Below are 20,535 nucleotides of genomic sequence, written 5' to 3' on the forward strand. Positions count from 1 at the left end.
AGTTCTGCTACTGTCTGTTTTGTTTGTCTCTGCTCTGCTTTATGGTTATTCCCTTCCCATGAATTACCTGGATTAATTGTACAATCCTATTTTGATTTATCTATAATAGTTGTTTAGAGTGTTACTTCTGTATATCTTCTTTGTTTGTTTGTTTTGAGATGAGGTCTTACTATGTAGACCAAGCTGTCCTCGAACTCAGAGATCCACCTGTCTCTGCCTCGCAAATGCTGGAATTAAAGGTGTGCACCATCATTCCTGGCTATCTCTGTCCATCTTCTTCTTCTTGGACAGGTGCTAGAAGTTGAACCTACAACATCAGACATACTAGGCACACGGTCAACCATGGAGCAACATCCCCAGCTGCATTATCTATATAATTTAATATAGATCATATCTGTTAGAAATATGTACAAAGAGAAAACAGGGATGTAGCTCTGTGGTAGGGTGCATGCTTGGCATCCATGAGGCCCTGGGTTGACTCATTAGCACTAAGACTAAATAAGGAAATAAATAAATCATACTTGTAGATATTGGTATTTTACCAGTACAAATGAAGAAAAGTTGCTTTGTCCTCCACCAGCTATAATTGTCTAAAATATATTCTCTTCAATTTTTTTACTTGTTTTAGTGTGTGTTTGGGGGGGTATATTCATGCTATAGCCTACACATGGAAGTGTTTTTCTTCTTCCACCACGTGGGTTCTGGGAATCAAACTCAGGTTGTCATTGGCAGCAGGACTTTAGCTGCTGAGCCACACCTGTGTCCCTAAAGAGCTTCTGTACACACATTGAAACAGTGCTAGAATTGTTGTTCCAGTGCAACACAGCTTAGAAACTCCAAGGCTGTCTGTTATACATATCAATTATTTTGACTCTTTTTCTTCTTTTCTGATGTTCCAAGGCTCATTCTTTTACCATTCTGCTTGTGAGAAAAATTAACCTAGTTCTTCACTACTAAAGGATCTTATTTGATAAATAACTGTGTTGCTGTGGTAGTTTGAATGAGAATGAGGGCTCATATATTTGAATGCTTGGTCCCTAGTTAGCGGAACCTGGGGAGTTAGTAGCTTGGGAAGAATTAGGAGGTGTGGCCTCGATGGAGAAGGTGTGGCCCTGGGGGTGGGCTTTGAGGTTTCAAAAGACTTACCATTCTGGTGGGATCTCACTCTGCCTTTTATCTGTGGATAAAGATGTAAACTCTTCTTTGCTCCTGCCACCATGCCTTTGCTCAACCATCACCATCATAAAACTCTAACTCCTATTAAACCATTTGTTTAGAAGTTACCTTGGTCATGGTGTTTTATCACAGCCACAGAAAAGTAATGAAGATAGCTGCTTATTCTCTTCTTCAGTACTAGAAATGTTTGAATATTTCCTTCTGAATTCTAAGGCTTCTCATCAAAGATCACTTGTTATCTATAATTAGTCTTTCCTTGGAAATTATCACATAAAGCAATTGACTTTATTATGGGATTTTTTTGTACAAATGTCATTCTAATTTTCTCTGAGTCTGATTATACAAATATTAGATCTTTTGTTGTAGTCCTACAGGTCTTGATTTTTTCAGATCATTTTCTATTATCCTAACTGCATAACTTGTATTTTTCTATCTTCAGGTTATCTGACTCTCCTTACTGCTCCACTACTGAACTATTCTTGAGCAGTTTTGTTTTGTTGTTTGTTTGTTCATGGAAAAGTGTTCTCATGTAGCTTAGGATCGCTCAAATTTACTATATAACCTAGAGGATGATCCTGAATTCCTGATTCTTCTGTCTCCACCACTACAGTCCTGGGATGAAAGGTGCAAACCATCACAACTGGCAAGGCTTATATGCTATTGTATTTTTTTAGTTCTTAATTTACATTTGATCATCTATCTATCATCTATCTATCTATCTATCTATCTATCTATCTATGTATCTATCTATCTATCTATCTATCTATCTATCTATCTATCTATTTATTCTGGTTTTTTGAGACAGGGTTTCTCTGTAGCTTTGAAGCCTGTCCTAGAACTACTAGCTCTTGTAGACCAGGCTGGACTCAAACTCAGAGATCTGCCTGTCTCTGCCTCCTGAGTGCTGGGATTAAAGGCATGCGCCACCACAGCCCAGCTATGTTTGATCCTTTAAATATTCTTGTGTGTGTGTGTGTGTGTGTGTGTGTGTGTGTGCGCGCATGTGAGTGGTATATGCATGCCATGGGATGTATGTGAAAGTCAGAGGACAACTTTCAGGAGTTGTTCTTTCTTTTCACTGAGGGTTCCAGGAATTTGCACAAGTACATTTTGTCACTATCTCTCTATGCTCAATTTGTTTTGAGTATGTCTGCAATTATTTATTAAAAACATTTTTATGAGTTGTTTTGAAATTCTTTGTCAGGAGCCATTTTCCCAAAGATTATAGCAGGGACCATTGTCCTGGGGGTGTTTGCGGAGAGCCCCACACCCCAACTGTATTGAGAACTGTTTGTTGGCAGAGCCCACTCCACACCCAACTATCTTGAGAGCTTTCTGTTAGCGGAACCGCCCCACATTCCAACTATCTAGAGAACTGTTTGTGGTTGGAATCACAAAAGGAACGATTCTGCTTGCACAGAGAACTAGGTGCGTCGACTCGTGACCTCCTGACCAATGTGACCATCACCCATGCCCCTGCCCCCATCCCAACCCAAATTCCTCATCCAGGGGCTATATAAGCCGCAACCATGACGCTAATAAATGGAGGCTTTGACAACAGATCTTGCTTGGCCTCCTTCCTCTCTCCTGCCCATGTCTTTTCAGATAGCGCCTCTCTGTGACTCTGGAATAACTGACCTGCCAGGCGGGTTACAACCCCTAGACTAACTGACCCACTGGGCGGTTACAATTCTTTTCTAATTATCATCATTTTCTTTCTAAGCTGTCTGAGATCTAAATTTGAAACTTTCCTAATTCTTGGTATGATAAGGAATTTTCAGTTTAAGTCCAAATATGTGAGTTTTAAGTTAAAAGGTTCTGAATTTTATTCAAATCTTGCATTTTACCATACATTTTCTGACTACTGTAGCTGGTCAGTCGTTGCTGACAGGTGAGTTTTTGAGTATGTTTTGAGTCCTCATTTGGCCTTGCTCGCCACCTCCTCAGTGCTATTGGGTAAAGCAGCATACTTAACCGCAGCCTGGTGATGGAAGATATTTGTAAGGTCTTTGCTGGTAAAGCTGAGGATGAAACATAGTTTCTTTGGTGGTGCTTGGCTTGAATAAAGCAGTTTTTACCTAAACATTTCTGTGTTACTAGGTTGGCCCTTTGCAGGCTTCCAGGCAGAGGGGATCAGTTTGCAGGGGTTGAGCCTTCTAGATTCCCTGTCAAATTGTTCTACATCCAGTCTGTGACATGTGAGACTAAAAGGAAACCCAGAGAACTTACTACTCTAGCCTACCTTGGGTCCCAAGGCCATCAACAATCTCTACTTTCCGGAGTATGCTGTGGTTTTGTTTTTTCCCTACATACAATGTCCTAGAATTCTAGTTGTACTTAGCAAGAAGAATAAGGGAAGTAGATCTAATTTAATTTACCTTCGTGGAAGCAGAAACCTAAGTTATTCTTTTGGATATACTAATTTAACGAACTCATTTCTTATTTAAAACAACAACATAAAAATTTCAACTATCCACAGATAATATTCTAAAACAAAATCCTTGCTGAAGAAGAGAGATTGTAAGATAAAGTCCTACATTCTCAAAGCCCACCATTGCTCTTAAAAGGAATACATACTCTGAATGTTCCATGATTTCAGAATGGGGGTTCACTCCATGCATTTCTTATTTCAATGCATGATCTGGAAAATGATGCATCTTCTTAAAGACGGCTTTATAGTCCAAAGTATGGTGTACTTACATAGGCTCCCCCACCTCATCCTGTGCCCAGCATAGAGAGATCTGTTGCAGCTAGAATCATACCTACCTTCCAGCGGTAACCGCCGCCGTATGGCCAGACGTTCCATTTTCCGCTGTGTCTCTGCTAGGCTAAAGAGAACTCCATATACATATTGGCGAGCTGACCGGAACAGGAGAGCAGCTGGAGGCAGCTCCATGTTACATTCATCCTCAATACATACGGGGATTTTAATCTCACCCTAATAAGAAAATAGTTGAGGAAAAAGAAGAAAATGAATTCTTCAAGGTTTATAGCAGAGCTGAAAATAACAAATAATGAACTGCAGTCTCTGGAGTCAAGACAGTAAATTTACTATTTGTATTCAGAGAGCTTTACCAATTAGAAGGAAGCTGTAAGAATCCCAGCTGAGTACAGCCACCTCATAAGCTAAATTCCATTTGTAAAGTCTCATATTTGATGGACTATATTGACTATCAGAGAGAATCGACCCTAGACATTTTGTTTGCTTGGTTTGGTTTTTTTGAGACAGAGTCTCACTGTGTAACTATTGATGGACTGGGACTTGCTATGTAGACCAACTTGACCTGGAACTCAGAGCTTCATCTGCCTTTACCTCCAGATTGCTGGTATTAAGAGCTTGTGCCACCATGGCGGGTTTAGACATTCTGTGGGTAATTTGTGTGTTAAGACCAGAGAAGAACAACAGGTATGCAGAAATAGAGGCAGGGATAATGGACAAAAGAACAAGATCTCTTCTTAGATGGTGCCTTCAGAACCACAGTCTATTAACTTAGTGCATTACTTATTTCAAAATCGTTTCCATTATTATTATTATATTGATTTTTTTCAATACTGGGTTTCTCTATGTAGCTTTGGCTGTCCTGGAACTAGCTCTTGTAGACCAGGCTGGCCTTGAACTCACAGAGATCAGCCTGCCTCTGCCTCCCAGGTGATGGGATTAAAGGCTCTCGCCACCACCACAAGGCATTATTTTTTAATGATTTTTTTTCACTTATTTTACACACTGACCACAGTTTCCCCTCCTTCCTTCTTCCGATTCTCTCCTCCCACCTCTCTTCTGCCCCCTTCCATCCACAAATCTTACAATTTAAACTTCTCTCTTGGAGTCCTTTATTTGTTTTACTGCTTAGTCACAATTCCTACTAATCTAACCTTTTCTGAGGCCCTTGAAACAGACATACACAGTTTTCCTTTTCCCTCTTGAGATACAATGACCAGAGGGCTAGGGAAATAACTGCTAGAGTGCCTGTCTCGCAGGTGTGAGACGCTAGGTTCGATCCTTAGCATTGTTCTCCCTGCATAAAAATACCAATTCTCCGACCTTTCTCTGCTGCTTTTGTAACTCAGTAACTATGAGATCCTGTCGAGCAGTATCTGGGAGGTGGATATGGGTGCGTTCTCTCACCTTAGTAAGGACATGGTAAATGTACGGATACATAAGACCCCTTCGGTGTCTGTGTTCAGCAACTCTCAAGACTTCTGGAGCTACTGGAGGTAAAGGTGGAATGGTGATGTCCATGTGGTTCCTTGTAGACATAGATAACAGAGACGGGATGTGAGGTTCGCTATCACTTATGCTAGGTTCTGAAACTCCAGCATCAGCAGGCTGTACCCAAGACCCTCTGTCACCACTGGAATCTTCCCATCCAGGCTGTTGTGGAAGTGCTTCTGGGATGTGACTAAAAAATTCATAAACAGCAGAAGACAGAAAAGGAGGTTGATAAAAATATTTCCACTCAAGACATCTAGCTTGATCCCAAGGACTCCGAGAAACCCTCAAGATACTGGATTAGGACTGGACATTGACATCTTCCTCTCAGCGGTCATCACTGTCCCCTGGTCTCCTTCACCTGACATAGACCAAAGACTCCAAAGTCATGGAAGTCACTCTGGATCCTGTCTAGAGTCTACCCATAGTCTAAGAAAATAATTAAAATTATGATCTCAGGGCTGGAGAGATGGCTCAGAGGTTAAGAGCATTGCCTGCTCTACCAAAGGTCCTGAGTTCAATTCCCAGCAACCACATGGTGGCTCACAACCATCTGTAATGGGGTCTGGTGCCCTCTTCTGGCCTGCAGGCATAGACACAGAGTATTGCATACATAATAAAATAAATAAATATTTTAAAAAAATTATGATCTCAAAGTAGCTCTGAATGTCTTTAGAGGAATACTCTAAAAACAATCACCCAGTATATGAGACCTATCTTCATCACTAAGGAACTATTCCAATACTTCAACTATATAAATTCTTTATCCTTCAATCTATGTTCCTCACAAACTGAAAAACGACAGACATGCTATGTAGCACATTCACGTTAGGATTTCCTAAGCAACTGCCTTTTCTATATGACCTAGATATTTAAAACTTATCACCTGCAGAAGGCCAAAGGGCAGACTAATGAAAGGAAGCCAAGAACATCCACTTCTCTGAATTTTTTCTGAAATATTTTCTTCTGGTTGTTTACACAGATACTTACTCAGAACCGGCTCCATTTGCCTCATCAGCATCAGAGGAAGAGGAGTGTGAAGAATCTGGTCCCAAAGGAGGTGAAGTTTTGGAAGGCAGGCAGTTAGGAAACTGGGGTGCTGAAGAGTCATAAGAAACAGCCCAGTTGTTAAAGGAACTGTCCTGTAGCATGGGATCTTCAGGAAAAGCGTGGGGTTCCCCCACACCATGAGGGAAGAGAAGAGGCGAGTTGGGTCCCACTGGAAATGGTGGAGGATATTTCACTTTCTGGGGCACCTGGCGAGAAAACTAAAGGATAAAACAGATGGAAAAGATATTTAACATTTTACCAGGACGCAGGATGGTTCCCTCAGAAGCTGCAGCAGAGTAGATGATAGCAATAGTAGGAACTGTTGAAGTACGAATACCTACTAAAAATATTTAGAAATAATTTTGATAGTGGTATCTGAATAGAATTTATCAGAGTCAGGAAAATCAACCAAACTAGATCTCTGGGACTGATGGAGCATGTGATCAAACTGAACTCTCTGAACATGGCGAACATTGAGGACTGATGAGAAGCCAAGGACAATGGCATGGGGTTTTGATTCTACGGCATGAACTGGCTTTGTGGGAGCCTAGTCTGTTTGGATGCTCACCTTCCTAGACCTGGATGGAGGGGGGAGGACCTTGGACTTCCCACAGGGCAGGGAACCCTTACTGCTCTTTGGATTGGAGAGGGAGGGGGAGGGAAAGGGGAGGAGGTGGAAATTTTTAAGTAAAAATAAAAAAAAATATTTTGTGACATTATCTAACCTATGTATCTAATGTCTTAGTGATTACTAATTTGGAAGCTATCTTTCTGTAGTCTTCTGGCCTCAAGGTACAAAATGATATAAGTATACAGCATGCATGGTCTAATTAACACTGAATCAGCCTAACAGCTCAATTTAGAGTGAGCTTAAGTCTAAGGTAAGCAAGTGATCTTAATCCCCTTAATGAACATGTAACAAACAAGACTTACCACTGGCTTTCCAGTAGAAATAGGGCCCATTTGATTCCGTGGAAGAGGAGGATTTCCAAGCCGATTATTTCGAAAGCCTGAAGCCAAGAAAAGTTCTATGCTTCAGCCAATCCTAAACATTTTGCCATATTTAGTACATCCCGTTAAACCATCACTGCATAAAAAACCTGTTATAAAGTTATACTTTATGATCTGAGGATGTGGAACAGCGGTAGGGCACTTGCCTTGCATGCACGGAGCCACAGGTTAGATCCCTAGCACCACAAAAAGTTATAATTAATTGACCAGCTACTATGGGCTATTCCACGAATCTGTCTTTTTTGTTCTTGTGGGATTTCCTTACACAGTCTTAACATCCTCAAGATATCTAAGCTGGGCCCTTGAGCCTGAGATTATGTACAGGTGTGTCCATAAGCTATTTTTTGGATGGCATGTTCAATATTAATTCCTTTGAACTGAGTTCACAGTTCACTTTGATAAACATGCCAAATTTACAGTGGCAGCAATTAATCCTAGCCTTTCCATCAAGAAAGTAAGCGGCATGAAGGTTCCGTGATGAGATAGCATCTGGCGGCTGTGATACTGGCGGAATGGATACGGGGCACGCCCAGGCCGGGGATCCTATATAAAGTATTTAATACAGTAACAACCCTATGTAATAGGTATTGGGAGCCATGTTTCATACAAAAGTGAAATGACGAGATCACTCAGCTACTAAGCAACAGAAGTCAAATTCAAAACTGAGCTTGCTGACAAAGACAGGGCTATTTTTACATATACCAGGTCACAATGAGGGTTAGTAGTAGAAGAAGCCCAAGCTAAGGAAATTATCCCCCCACCTATAAATGTGAAAAGGCAGGACACAGGCAGAAACAAGGGATTCCACTCTTGGCCCTAAGGGATAAACTCAATTGAACAGCAGCTGGAAGCCTTACCTAGAAAGGAAGGACCCACTGGCAGTGAAGAGATTTTGGTTGTGACTGAATAGTACTCAACTGCTTTCTTGAATCGCTCTATTTTGTCTTCTGTCCTAGACTGGATGTTGAACATCAGATTTTCAGAAAAAGAAACAACATGACAGTGTCTTTTTCATACAATGTATACATTGGAAGTCAAAATGACAACAGGAATAAAATATATAGAAACCCAAAAGAGCACAAGATTAGGTAGGGAAAAAGCAATAATCCCAGCACTCGGGAGGCAGAGGCAGGCAGATCTCTGGGAGTTCAAGGCCAGCCTGGTCTACATGGTCAGTTCCAGGAGAGCCAGAGCTACAGTGAAACCCTGTCTCAAAAACAACAACAAAAAGCCCCACCCTTTCTTCCCCCAAACCCACTGCACTCCAAACCTAGTTCCTGACCTGTGGCCTTGAACACTTTTTATAAGTAAATCCCCTTTGCCAGCCCTTCCTCCCTTCCTCTTCATCTGCAAACCACAAGCCTAATTCGGGACTAAGGTCGCGAACTAACTCTGTTCCTAAGACACTGCCTAGATAAGTCCCTTCCTCCTTTTCCCATCATCCCTTTCCTCAACCCCCCCCCCCAACTTATTCCTCCCCCTGCTGTAGCTATCTCCACAGGCAAAGGCCTAGTTCCAGATCTGTGGCCTTCGAACCCACTTTTATCAAGAACCATCTTTGACTGGCTTTTTTCTCTCCTGTCCTTGCCTCTGTCCACTGTCATTTGGCACCCACAGGCCTGACTCCAGAGCCATGGTTTGGGATCTTAGGGTTTCCATTGCTGTGTTTGATAAGACACTGTGACCAAAACCAGCTTGGGAGGAGAGGGTTCAGTTCATCTTATAAATCTCAAGTCATACTCCATCAATGAGGGAAATCAGGGCAGGAACTCAAGGCAGGAATCTGGAAGCAGGAGCTGATGCAGAAGCCACGGAAGAGTACTGTTACTGGCTTGTTCCTCATGGGTTATTCAGCCTGCTTTCTTATAGAACTCAGGACCACCAGCCCAGGGGGATGGCACTGCCCACAGTGATCCGGGACCTCTCACATGAATAATCAATCAAGAAAAGCACCACAGGTTTGCCCAGAGGCCAATGTGGTAGGAACATTTTCTTAACTGAGGTTCCTTCAGTTAATGACTCCAGCTTGGGCCAAGTTGACATAAAACTAGTTAGGGCAATTAACCCCTTTTCAACTTGACAAACGCATCATTGTTAAACCATAACCTTTCCTTTCTTGCTCATCCCCAAGATCTCATATTAATGTTAACATCACAATATAAAACACACTTAATTTTAAAAATCTCTTAAAATATTCAAGGTCTTTTAAAATATCCAAACCCTCTCCAAAATATCCGAAGTCTCTTCAAATAGCCAAAGTCTCCTAACCATGAGCTCCTTTTTAATTTTTGAAAAATATACCTTTCTTTGAATTTTATTTTTGTTCACACACATGTGCACGAGCATGACAAAGCATGCATATGGAGGACAACCTTTAAGAGTCACTTCTCTCCTTCCACGGTGGGCTCTGGGGATCAAACTCGAGTCAGGCTTTCACAGCAAGAGCTATTACTCAACAAGCCATTTTTCCAGCCCCTGTGAATCCTTTTAAAGAAGAAACTTTCAGTCTGATAATCCTATGTATTTTTAAAGGTTAATTGTTTTGACTTTATGTGTATGGGTGCTTTGCCTGCATCTATGCCTGTGAACCACACGTATACAGTGCCAATGGAGGCTAGACTGTGGTGTTGGGTCGTGTGAAACTGAACCTGGAGTTAGCTCTCATGTGGGTGCTGGGAACTCAGTCCAGGTATTCTGTGAGAACAACATCTTTACCACGGAGCCATCTCTCCATCCCCTGTATATTTTTTTAGAGTCTATTTAATTAATTTCTACCCTCATTTTTATTATTTCTTGATAGCTGCTGTATTTGGGTTCTTTATTCAAGATCACTGATTTTCTAACAAAATATTACATTTTTTTATTTAGTGTGTGTATGCACACGTGAAAGTGAGGGCACAACTTGCAACAATCAGTTCTCTCCTTCATCACAAGTTGCAGTGATTGAACTAAGTTCCCTGGACTTGACAGAAAATGTCTTTATACATTGAGTCATCTTGCAAGCTCTCTGATTTTTTTTTTAATGTGAGCATGTATAGCTATAAATTTTACTCTTAGGACAAACAGATGGAATCCCATACATTCTAGTATGTTCTATTTTTTTTCATTTGATTCTAGAAATTTTAATCTCTCATTTATTCGATGACACAAATATATTGTTTAGCTGTCAAGTATCTGTGTATTTTCTGAGACTAGATTTTCTGTTGATTCCTAGTTTTATTCCACTGTTGTCTGATAAGATACAGGAAATTATTTCTGATTTTAATTTGTTAAATATTGCTTTTCTGCCTATAATGTGGCCAATTTTAGATAAGGCCCCATGTGGCAGTGAGAAGAATGTACTTTATCTGTTGGGTGGAAGAGTCTGTAGGTATCTGTTCATTTGATCTGTGGTATAATTTCGCTCTGAAGTGTCTTTGCAGGTTTTTAATTAGGAAGAACTCCCTAGGCATAAGAGTGGGCTATTGAACTCTCCCACTGCTGTTGAATTAGAACCTAGCTGTATGTGTTATGCCTTTTAATGTTTATTTTATGAAATTTGGGTTCCCATGATTTTTTAAATTATGTTCTTCTAATTCCCTGTTACTTTTATTATCACATTATGGTCTTCTTTATCTCTCCTGATTAGTTTTGGTTTGATATCTACTTTATCGGATACGAGAATTGCTATATCAATTTATTTACAGCTTCTAATTTAGTATCTAGCCTTTGACTTTCAGCCTTTCCTTGTTATATGAGATTCTTAGAGTTAGTAGATAGTTGATTCTTCTTTTTTGATCCTGTCAGTCTCTGTCTTTTAACCAATGAGTTAAGACCATTGTAATAGAAAAGAATCTTGTTAGTTGGGTGGTGGTACACTCCTTTAATCCCAGCACTCAGAAGGGCGGGTGGATCTCTGTGAGTTTGAGGCCAGCCTGGTCTAGAGAGAGAGTTTCAGGACAGCCAGGAATGTTATACATAGAGAAACCCTGTCTTGAAAGACAAACAAACAAACAAACAAACAAACAAAAGGCCAAAAAAGAGTTTGTTTCCTATTATTTCTGACTTGTTTGTCATTGTTGTTCTGGTTATTGGCAGTTTTGATCTTTCTCTCTGGTAGTATAGATATTTGCTTGCTTAATGTGTTAGACATGGCTGAGACCCCAGTTCTGTTCTGTTCATCTATTGTTTTCATGAAATACATTGTTTTCTGTGTTCTCACGTGTGAAGCTTTCTTTCTTTTTAAACTGTGCACGGTATTCCTTTAAGAATTTTCTTTTTGTTGTTGTTGATTTTTTTTAGAAGTTTTGACTTTTTTTAAAATATTTATTTATTTATTTATTATGTATACAATATTTGTCTGTGTGTATATCTGCAGGCCAGAAGAGGGCACCAGACCCTATTCCAGATGGTTGTGAGCCGCCATGTGGTTGCCAGGAATTGAACTCAGGACCTTTGGAAGAGCAGGTCTTAACCACTGAGCCATCTCTCCAGCCCCCTTTAAGAATTTTCTGCAGTGCTGGTTTAGTGGACATGAATTGCCTTAATCTGTGACTGTCTTAAAAAATATTTCTCCATCTATTTAATAGATAATTTTGTTGAGTATAACAATCTTTTTTCCTCTCTCTCTTTTTTTGAGTATAGCAATCTTGATTGACAATAGTTTCCTTTCAATGTTTGTGACATATCATTCCAGCTGGTAATTTAGAATTCAGTTCTCCTGGCTTTCAGGGTTGCTGATAACAAGTCAGATTTTATTCTGGGGTTTCTGCCTCCATATACTACTTTGTGTTTTTTTTCTTTATAGCATTTAATACTATTCCTTAGCTTTGTATATTTGACATCTTGATTATACCATGCAGAATTTCTCCTTTATTTGTATATATTTGGGGCTCCACACACTTCTTGTGTTTGGATGTTTATTTCTTTGTTCATGAAATTCTTTGCTATAATTTAACAGAATATGTTGTGTAAGCCATTTGATTTTACCTCAGCCTCTTCTCTGCCATAAATTCTTCTTTGATTTCTTGAGTATATTCCAGTCTTACTGAAAGTTTTGGTCATATTCATTGATTTTTCCTTTTATTTATATACGCTTGTATATATCATTGCCTGGACACCGTCTTCCATCCCTGAGATTTGTTTTTCTTCTTGGTCTTGTCTGTTGATTCCTTCTTCTGTGTTTTTAATATAAGTGACTGTATCTTTCCATTTCCAAAATAATTGTTTGGTTCTTTTAAAGCATCTTGATTTGGTAAATCTGTTCTCCATGATTTAAATTTTTCCTCTCAGTTACTGATTCTTTCATCAACTTTGGTTCTTGAATAGACTTTGTAATTGTTTTTGTCTGTGTCTTGAATTAAATTCCATATTTTTATTCATGTCCTCTAATTGGTTGTTGATCCTTTCAAAATGTAAGACTGTAAAATTGTTTTCTGGCATTTCAGCTATCTCATCTTCTTTTCCCCCATGTTTGAAGATCTTTGTGGAGATGCTGTGGTGGACTGTTAGCTCATGTTTCTTTATTTCCTTATTGTAATTTACATAGCTGTTGGCCTATGTACATTCACCAGTTTGTACTTTTTTCCTTCTACTATTTATGTTTCTCTCTGTGTATGTGTGTGTGCGCGTGTACACGCACGCTGCATCCGAGTGTACAGGTGTGCACACTCAAGTATATATATATGAAATCCATAGGAGGATATCTGGTATCTTTCTTTATCACTCTCTGCCTTATTGCCTTGAAACAGCATCTTTCTTTGAACCACAAGCTGGCAGTTTTGGTTTGTCTGGGTGGCCAGTGAGCTCCCAGGATTTGCCTGTCTCTGTTGCTCCCTTACCCATACTGGGGTTCCAAACACAGGCAGCCATTCCTAGAATTGTTACATGGATGCTACGGATCCGAACTATGCTTCTCATGCTTGTGCAGTGAGTGCTTGACTTGCTGCCATCTTCTTGGCCCCTGATTGTTGTCTTTCATATCAGTCTTCCTGGTGGATTGGACAACCCATGGGAACTTAGGAAAATTAACTGCAGTAAAAATCAGGATAGTTTGTCAGAAGACTCCGTTTGCTTTAAGAAATCATACTGTGCTCCTGAATGATTTTTCCAGAGGTTTGGAGATAGGTGTACTAGGGTCCCAGTTGGGAAGCAGGTACTGTATTTAAGTAGTGCAGTAGGGCATTCAGGAGATAGAGTGAAAAAGACGATAAAGTGAGAATGAGAAGAACAGTATCTGGGTGAGAGGTATGGAGGAGTAGAGAGAAGAAACAGGTACAATTTACCAAACTATCAAGACAAAAAAAACCTAAATAACATTTATGCCAGGCGGTGGTGGCACATGCATTTAATGCCAGCACTCGGGAGGCAGAGACAGGTGGATCTCTGTGAGTTTGAGGCCAGCCTGGTCTACAGAGCTAGTTCCAGGACAGGCTCCAAAGCTACACAGAGAAAGCTTGTCTCAAAAAACAAACAAAAACAAAACAAAACAAAACAAAACAACTTATCAAAGTATACATGTTAAGAGTCTAAAAGTTAGGAAAAGAATTTTAAAAAAATACATACATATTTCGGCATGTATACATAAAGAAACTAGAAATAAAAAGTTAAAAAATTGAAAGTATATAATTGCAGAAGCAATAAACTGTCATAGAAGGTATTAACTTCTTAGTCAAAGCTTCTTTCTGGTTTAGAGAGTCTGTCCTCTGTGTTTCCCTTATATATGCCAGGTGGTCAACTTCCTGTGAAGAATACAGCTCCTCCTGCTGTGGACAAGGTGATAGAAGCTGAGAACTCTCAGCTTTCCAGTTTCTTTTCCTTCCTTCCTTCCTTCCTTCCTTCCTTCCTTCCTTCCTTCCTTCCTTCCTTCTTTCCTTCCTCTCTCTCTCTCTCTCTCTCTCTCTCTTTCTTTCTTTCTTTCTTCCTTTCTGTCTGTCTGTCTTTTTTTTTTCTTCAGTTTTTCAAGACAGGGTTTCTCTGTGGTTTTGGAGCCTGTCCTGGCACTAGCACTAGACCAGGCTGGCCTCAAACTCACAGAGATCCGCCTGCCTCTGCCTCCCGAGTGCTGGGATTAAAGGCGTGCGCCACCACCGCCCGGCTAGCTTTCCAGTTTCTAAGGCTCAGGCTGCTCAGTTTGGTGTCTGTCACTCCAATTCTGAAGCCATAGCGGTTTCTGCACTCTGTCTTCCTTGTTCCTGTGATCCAGGGAATCTCTTGCTCTGATGGCTGCTGGGGCCAACATTGGAAGCAGACGGATGGGCAAAGTTGGGCATCAGAAAAGGAGCAACTCTTCTTAGTCTTGGGGTCTTCTCTGCCTGTCTCTCATATATTCAGCTTCTGCAGACTCTATTCCCTACATGGTTTCCTGTTCTGTATCTGCACAGCTCTGCCAGTGCCAAGGCAAGTGCTGAATTCTGCCTCCTGATAGCATCCATTTTTCTGCATCTTCCAAGGGTTCTTCTGGGCTCTGTCCCTGGTTCTGTGCTCAGATTAAAGGCATGCACCACTATGCCTGGCAGGCTAAAACAGTTTTCTTTTCCATTGCAGGATTTCTTTTCTCTGCTTTTTTCTCTGTTTGGTTTTTGGTTCCTTGCACTTCCTTCATGGACTTCTGAAGCTCTTTATTTGTCTCTTGGAGATAAAGTCTATTTTTTTCTGACTTTGGCTCTCTTCTTGACTGATTCACTCTAATACAGCCTCTAAGCTGCCACATGGTCCACAAGTCCCAAGCATACTCATTAAAAAGAGTCATGTTGCCCTTCCTCTTGGTTTGTATTTTGAGCACAGAGTCTCATTTTGTAGCCCATCCTAGTTCAGAATTTACTATGACGTTTAAGCTGGCCTCAAACTCATGACCCTTCTTCCTCAGACTCTAGATCAGGGTATTCTAGGTATGTATTACCATGTTACACTAAGTATATCCAATCTGTTTTAATACATGTACATTTCTACAGTTGATACTATATACACAGTTACATATCACCGGAAAGGCTAAAATTAAGGACAAATAATATTAAACAATGATAAGGACATGAAATAACTGAAACTATCACATTGGTATTGGGACTGTGCATTGATACAGTTTGGAATATAATTTAGCAGTCTCTTACAAAATCGAACACATGTACCATAGGGTATTGCAACCCTACCCAAGAGCAATGAGTGTGTCTATCTACCAAAAAGCACAAAACTCTTCATAACAGTTTTAGTCAACATTTTCTCAAACTGAATTCAAATGTATAGCTATAGAAAATGGATTGCTTGGGGCACCATCAAAAATGGAATATGAAGGTGAACCCAAGAAAAAACATATAGTTATCCTCTTGGCTAAGGGAAGTAGACAAAATTGCCGGGGAGAAAATTGGGATCTTGGGGGTGGGGTGGGTTGGGGATAAGGGGGGACGGGGAGAGAAAAGTGAGAAGGGGAGGATTGGGGGAACTTGGGGAAACAGGAAGATTGGGATAAAGGAAGGTTGGATAGGGGAGCAGGGAAGCACATATCTTAGTTAAGGGAGCCACCTTAGTGTTGGCAAGAGACTTGAACCTAGAGTGGCTCCCAGGAGCCCAAGGCGATGTCCCCAGTTAGTCCCTTGGGAAGCTGAGGATAGGGAACCTGAAATGACCCTATCCTATAGCAATACTGACGAATATCTTTCATATCACCATAGAACCTTCATCTGGTGATGGATGGAGATAGAGACAGAGACCCACACTGGAGCACTGGACTGAGCTCCCAAGGTCCCAATGAGGAGCAGATGGAGGGAGAACACGAGCAAGGATGTCAGGACCACGGGGGGTGCACCCACCCACTGAGACAGTGGGGGCTGATCTATTGGGAGCTCACCAAGGCCAGCTGGACTGTGACTGAAAAAGCATGGGATAAAACCGGACTCTCTGATCATGGCGAACAATGAGGACTGATGAGAAGCCAAGGTCAATGGCAAGGGGTTCTGATCCTACTTCATGTTCCGGCTTGGTGGGAGCCTAGCCAGTTTGGATGTTCACCTTCCTAGACATGGACGGAGGGGGGAGGACCTTGGACTTTCCACAGGGCAGGGAACCATGAATGCTCTTTGGATTAGAGAGGGAGGGGGAAAGGAGTGGGGGGAGGGGAGAAGGATGGGGGGAGGGGGAGGGAAATGGGAGGCTGGGAGGACGAGGAAACTAAAATAAAAAAAGAATTATAAAAAAAAATGGAATATGATCAAATGGGAAGAAACAAAGAAATGTTTATCTTCTCATCATGGCCATAGATCAAAACTACTTTGAGATCTCATCTTACACCTAACAAAATGACTAAACCCAATAAAACAAATGACAGCCTGTGCTGGCAAGAATGTAGAGTAAAGAACACTCATCCATTCCTGGTGGGAGTGTAAACTTGTATAGCCACAACCTAAATCAGTGTGGCGGTTCCTTGGGAAGCTGGGACTAAAACTACCTCAAGATCCAGCTATACTATTCTTGGGCATATACCCAAAACTCTGCGTCTACTACAGAGACACTTGTTCATGCATGTTCATTGTTGCTCTATTCTTTTTTTAAGATTTATTTATCATGTATACAACATCAGCCTCCATGTTCGCCAGAAAAGGACACCAGATCTCATTATAGATGGCTGTGCACCACTGTGTGGTTGCTGGGAATTGAACTCAGGACCTCTGGAAGAGCAGTTAGTGCTCTTAACCTCTGAGCCATCTCTCCAGCCCATCGTTCTATCCTTGACAGTCAGAAATTAGAAACAGTCTAGATGTCTATAAATAGGTAAATTTATAAAGAAAATGTGCTACAATTTACACAACAGAATAACTTTCATCTGTTAAGAAAAGTGAAATTATAAAATTGGCAGTTAAATAGATGGAGTTAGAAAAAAAATCATATTGAGTGAGGTAACCCAGACATGGCCCTCTACACCTAACCAAGAAGCCGGTATTTCAGGCTATATCCTGTTTTATTATGTTTTATTTTATATGTTGATATTGGCTTCTAAGCTTCCAATATATGTGTTACAATCTGAATAACTAGAGGTTCGGTACATAGTAAGGGACCATGTGGTGAGGAAAGGATCTCTAAGAAAAGGGAAATAGCAATAGAATACTGTTGGGAAACTATAATAGGAGGGTTAAATGGGGGGCATGGGAGAGAGGGTGAAGAAGGGAATACGGTGAGGGACAACTGACACGGAAGGCCTTTTGAAAAGCTTTATGGAAACCTACTGCTGTACATGCTTCCTAAAATATACACAAATCTGAGAAGAATCTGAATGATGTCACCAAATAGTAAGGGGCAGGATGCCCCAGCGAGACATATTATGCCATCATGTAAAACCTCTAGTGCCAGGAATGGGTTAAATCCTGTTGAGCTATTTACCAAAGGGGTTCGCAAACATCACAGGCCATTGCAAGGCTATTGGTTCTCTCCACAACATGATGGTAAGGAAGGCCCTATCGCTGAAGACAACACTTACTTATGTAATAGAACACAGGGAAGTCAAGCAGGTGCCTAACTGGAAGCTTCACATACTCTGATTAGTGTTTATGCATAGTGTTAGGCATTACTCTGCTTGCTACTGGAGTAGAGAGGTAAACATAGATCCCACCTAGCTATAAACCCTGTGGCCTGCAACAGTGCCTGTCAAACACACTGTTATAACAGCAGCACAAAATTTATGGGATTAACTACCAACTTTCTAAAACATTGGACTTAAGGCCCACTCCGTGAGATGGAACCCATACCCGACCCTGCTATAGTGGCCAGAACCTGAGACCAGATAGGCAATGGGCCCGGGGGAAACCTAGTGCTAGTATTTTTGCTAAAGGAACATGACAAAAAAATGCCCCCTAATGACATACTGCTATACCTATAGACCCGTGTGTTTGCTCAATCATCATCAGAGAAGCTTCTTCTTGAAGTAGATGAAAATGATCAGAGACCCACAACTGGACAATGTGCAGACATTGAGAGACTTTGGATGGGATGTCTTTATCACTGCCCCCAGCTCAGGGCTCAGAAAGACATGCAGAAGTCGGGGTCAAAAGACTGTAAGAGCCAAAGGTGATGGGTGACTCCCAGGAAATTCTGGGTATCTTCAAGACACAACAGGGCTGATGCAACAGGGCATGAACGCAAAGAGACTGTGGAAGCACGCACAGGTTCAAGGCAACAGGTGGGTCTCAGCATGAGAGGGAAACATGGACATGTGCTCCTACTCCTAACCAAGAAGCAAGTATCTCAGGCTACTTTCCCATCATCAATACTTAAGAATACCCAGTTCACCAAACACTAATTCTGAAAGGTAAGTATAATGATCCAGGAGTGAAATGAACATTTCTTGTTTTTTTGATAATCCATGGTAAGGACACAATGCAGACTCTAACCCGAAACTATTCACTCCAGACTATTCTAGCCTGAGAAATGACTAAAGACTTTTAGAAACTAAGAGGGCGTACAGAAATTCCATTTTTCTTGTCCTTTTTCCCCTTCTGTTCCTTTTAAGGCCAGCTTGAATCAAACCTCTGGCAGTAGAACGAATGGAGAAATAGCAGACACTGAGATGGGATGACAAAACCTTCCTTTTTGATCACAGAAAGCAACACTTTATGTTATGTAATTTTTCTCTTCAGTCCTACTACATGCCCCCAGTCATGGGCCTAGTCACAAAAGCATTGGGGAATTAATGTTCTGACTTTAGGGCAGAATGATTGAAAAGGGAGTGGCTCAACAAAACAGAGCCACAAACTTGTTTCTAAAGAGCTGAGTTCACCACTGAACTGCAAGTGCACATAGCTGACAAAAGCCAGCGGAACATGGACTCTATGAATTGAATTACACACAACACCAAAACAAACAGTGCAACAACGGCCACCAACACACACCTTTAGTAATAACTTTAAATATTAACAGTCTTAGGGCTCTGATCAAAAGACACCCGATGCTTTAGAGTAAAAGGATTGACAAAAGTACTTCAATCAAAAAGGAGCAGGAAGCAAGTAGGCGTGGCTATCCTAATATCTGACTAAACAGACTTCAAACTAAAACTAATCAGAAGAGATAAAAAGGGGCGCTTCATTCTAATCAAGGGAACAGTTAACCAAGAAGACATTACTATCCTAAACATACACGCACCAAACTCTGGTGCACCCAATTTCATAGGATGATATACTACTAGAATTAAAGACATAGATGATTTCAATCCTCTACTTTCTCCAATAGACAGGTCATCTAGACAAAAAAATAGAGAAACATAAGAATTAACTGACATCATACATCAGATGAACTTAAATATCTACAGAATATTCTACCCAAACACCAAAGGATACAGATTCTACTCAGAAGCACAAGAAAGTCTCTTTTAAGTAGCCCGTATCATGGGACACAAAAGAAATGTTTACAAATTCAGAAAAATTGAACCGACCCAGTGTATTCTATCTGACCATAATGTATTAAAACTCGAAATCCACATCAAACAAATTTCTGGTAAGGACACAAAATCATGGAGGTTCAACAACTCATCACAGAATGATGAATAGGTCAAAGAAGAATTCAAGAAAGAAAGAAAAAATTTCCTGGAACAAAATGAAAACACAATAAAACCTCTGGGAGACATTAAAAAGCAGTTCTGTGAGGAAGATTTATAACCCTAAGTGCAGCGTTAATAAATGAGAAAAAAACTGGGCATGGCAGGGCACACCTTTAATCCCAGAACTCAGGAGGCAGATTCCTGTGAGTTCAAGGATAGCCTGGTCTACACAGCTGGTTTCAGGCCAGCCAGAGATACACAGAGAGACCCTGTCTCAAAACAACTACATCTAATCAAAATGAGCACAAATAAATAACTCGATGGTGCAACTCAAGACTTCTGAGAAACAAGAACAAAGCAAATCGAAATCCAGCCCATGGTAAGAAATAAAAAATAATCAGAGTAGATCCCTAAGGAAAAGGAGGCAGAAAGACTGTAAAAGCCAGAGAGGATGAAAGGACACCAAGGAAACAAGACCTTTTAAATCAACATGAGCAAAGCTCATCTGAACTCACAGAGACTGAAGCAGCACGTACAGGGCCTGCACGGGTCTGCACCACAGCCTCTGTGTGTATATTACAGCTTCCACTTT

General features: G+C 40.8%; 1 protein-coding gene across 10 annotated transcripts in view; it reads right to left on the minus strand.

Moving 5' to 3' along the window:
* Positions 1-20,535, minus strand: part of Fam120c (family with sequence similarity 120 member C) — a 127,046-nt gene that overhangs the window by 45,656 nt on the left and 60,855 nt on the right. For 8 of the 10 annotated variants that reach the window (XR_007589529.1, XR_007589530.1, XM_050128322.1 and 5 more), the window contains exons 5-9: positions 8,305-8,404; positions 7,370-7,446; positions 6,377-6,654; positions 5,303-5,576; positions 3,943-4,114 (exon numbers count right to left, since the gene is read on the minus strand). Coding sequence is in view for 8 of the 10 variants with exons in the window: in XM_050128322.1 (XP_049984279.1) it covers positions 3,943-4,114; positions 5,303-5,576; positions 6,377-6,654; positions 7,370-7,446; positions 8,305-8,404 (901 nt within the window). In the remaining 2 variants the exon portion in view is untranslated. Of the gene's footprint in view, positions 1-3,942; positions 4,115-5,302; positions 5,577-6,376; positions 6,655-7,369; positions 7,447-8,304; positions 8,405-20,535 lie in introns of those variants that run through there. The other 2 variants (XM_050128320.1, XM_050128325.1) reach the window with 2 other exon arrangements.

The sequence above is a fragment of the Alexandromys fortis genome, unplaced genomic scaffold (assembly GCF_014885135.2).
Source record: "Alexandromys fortis isolate MF-2015 unplaced genomic scaffold, M_Fortis_MF-2015_v1.1 scaffold_295, whole genome shotgun sequence".
NCBI lineage: Eukaryota > Metazoa > Chordata > Mammalia > Rodentia > Cricetidae > Alexandromys > Alexandromys fortis.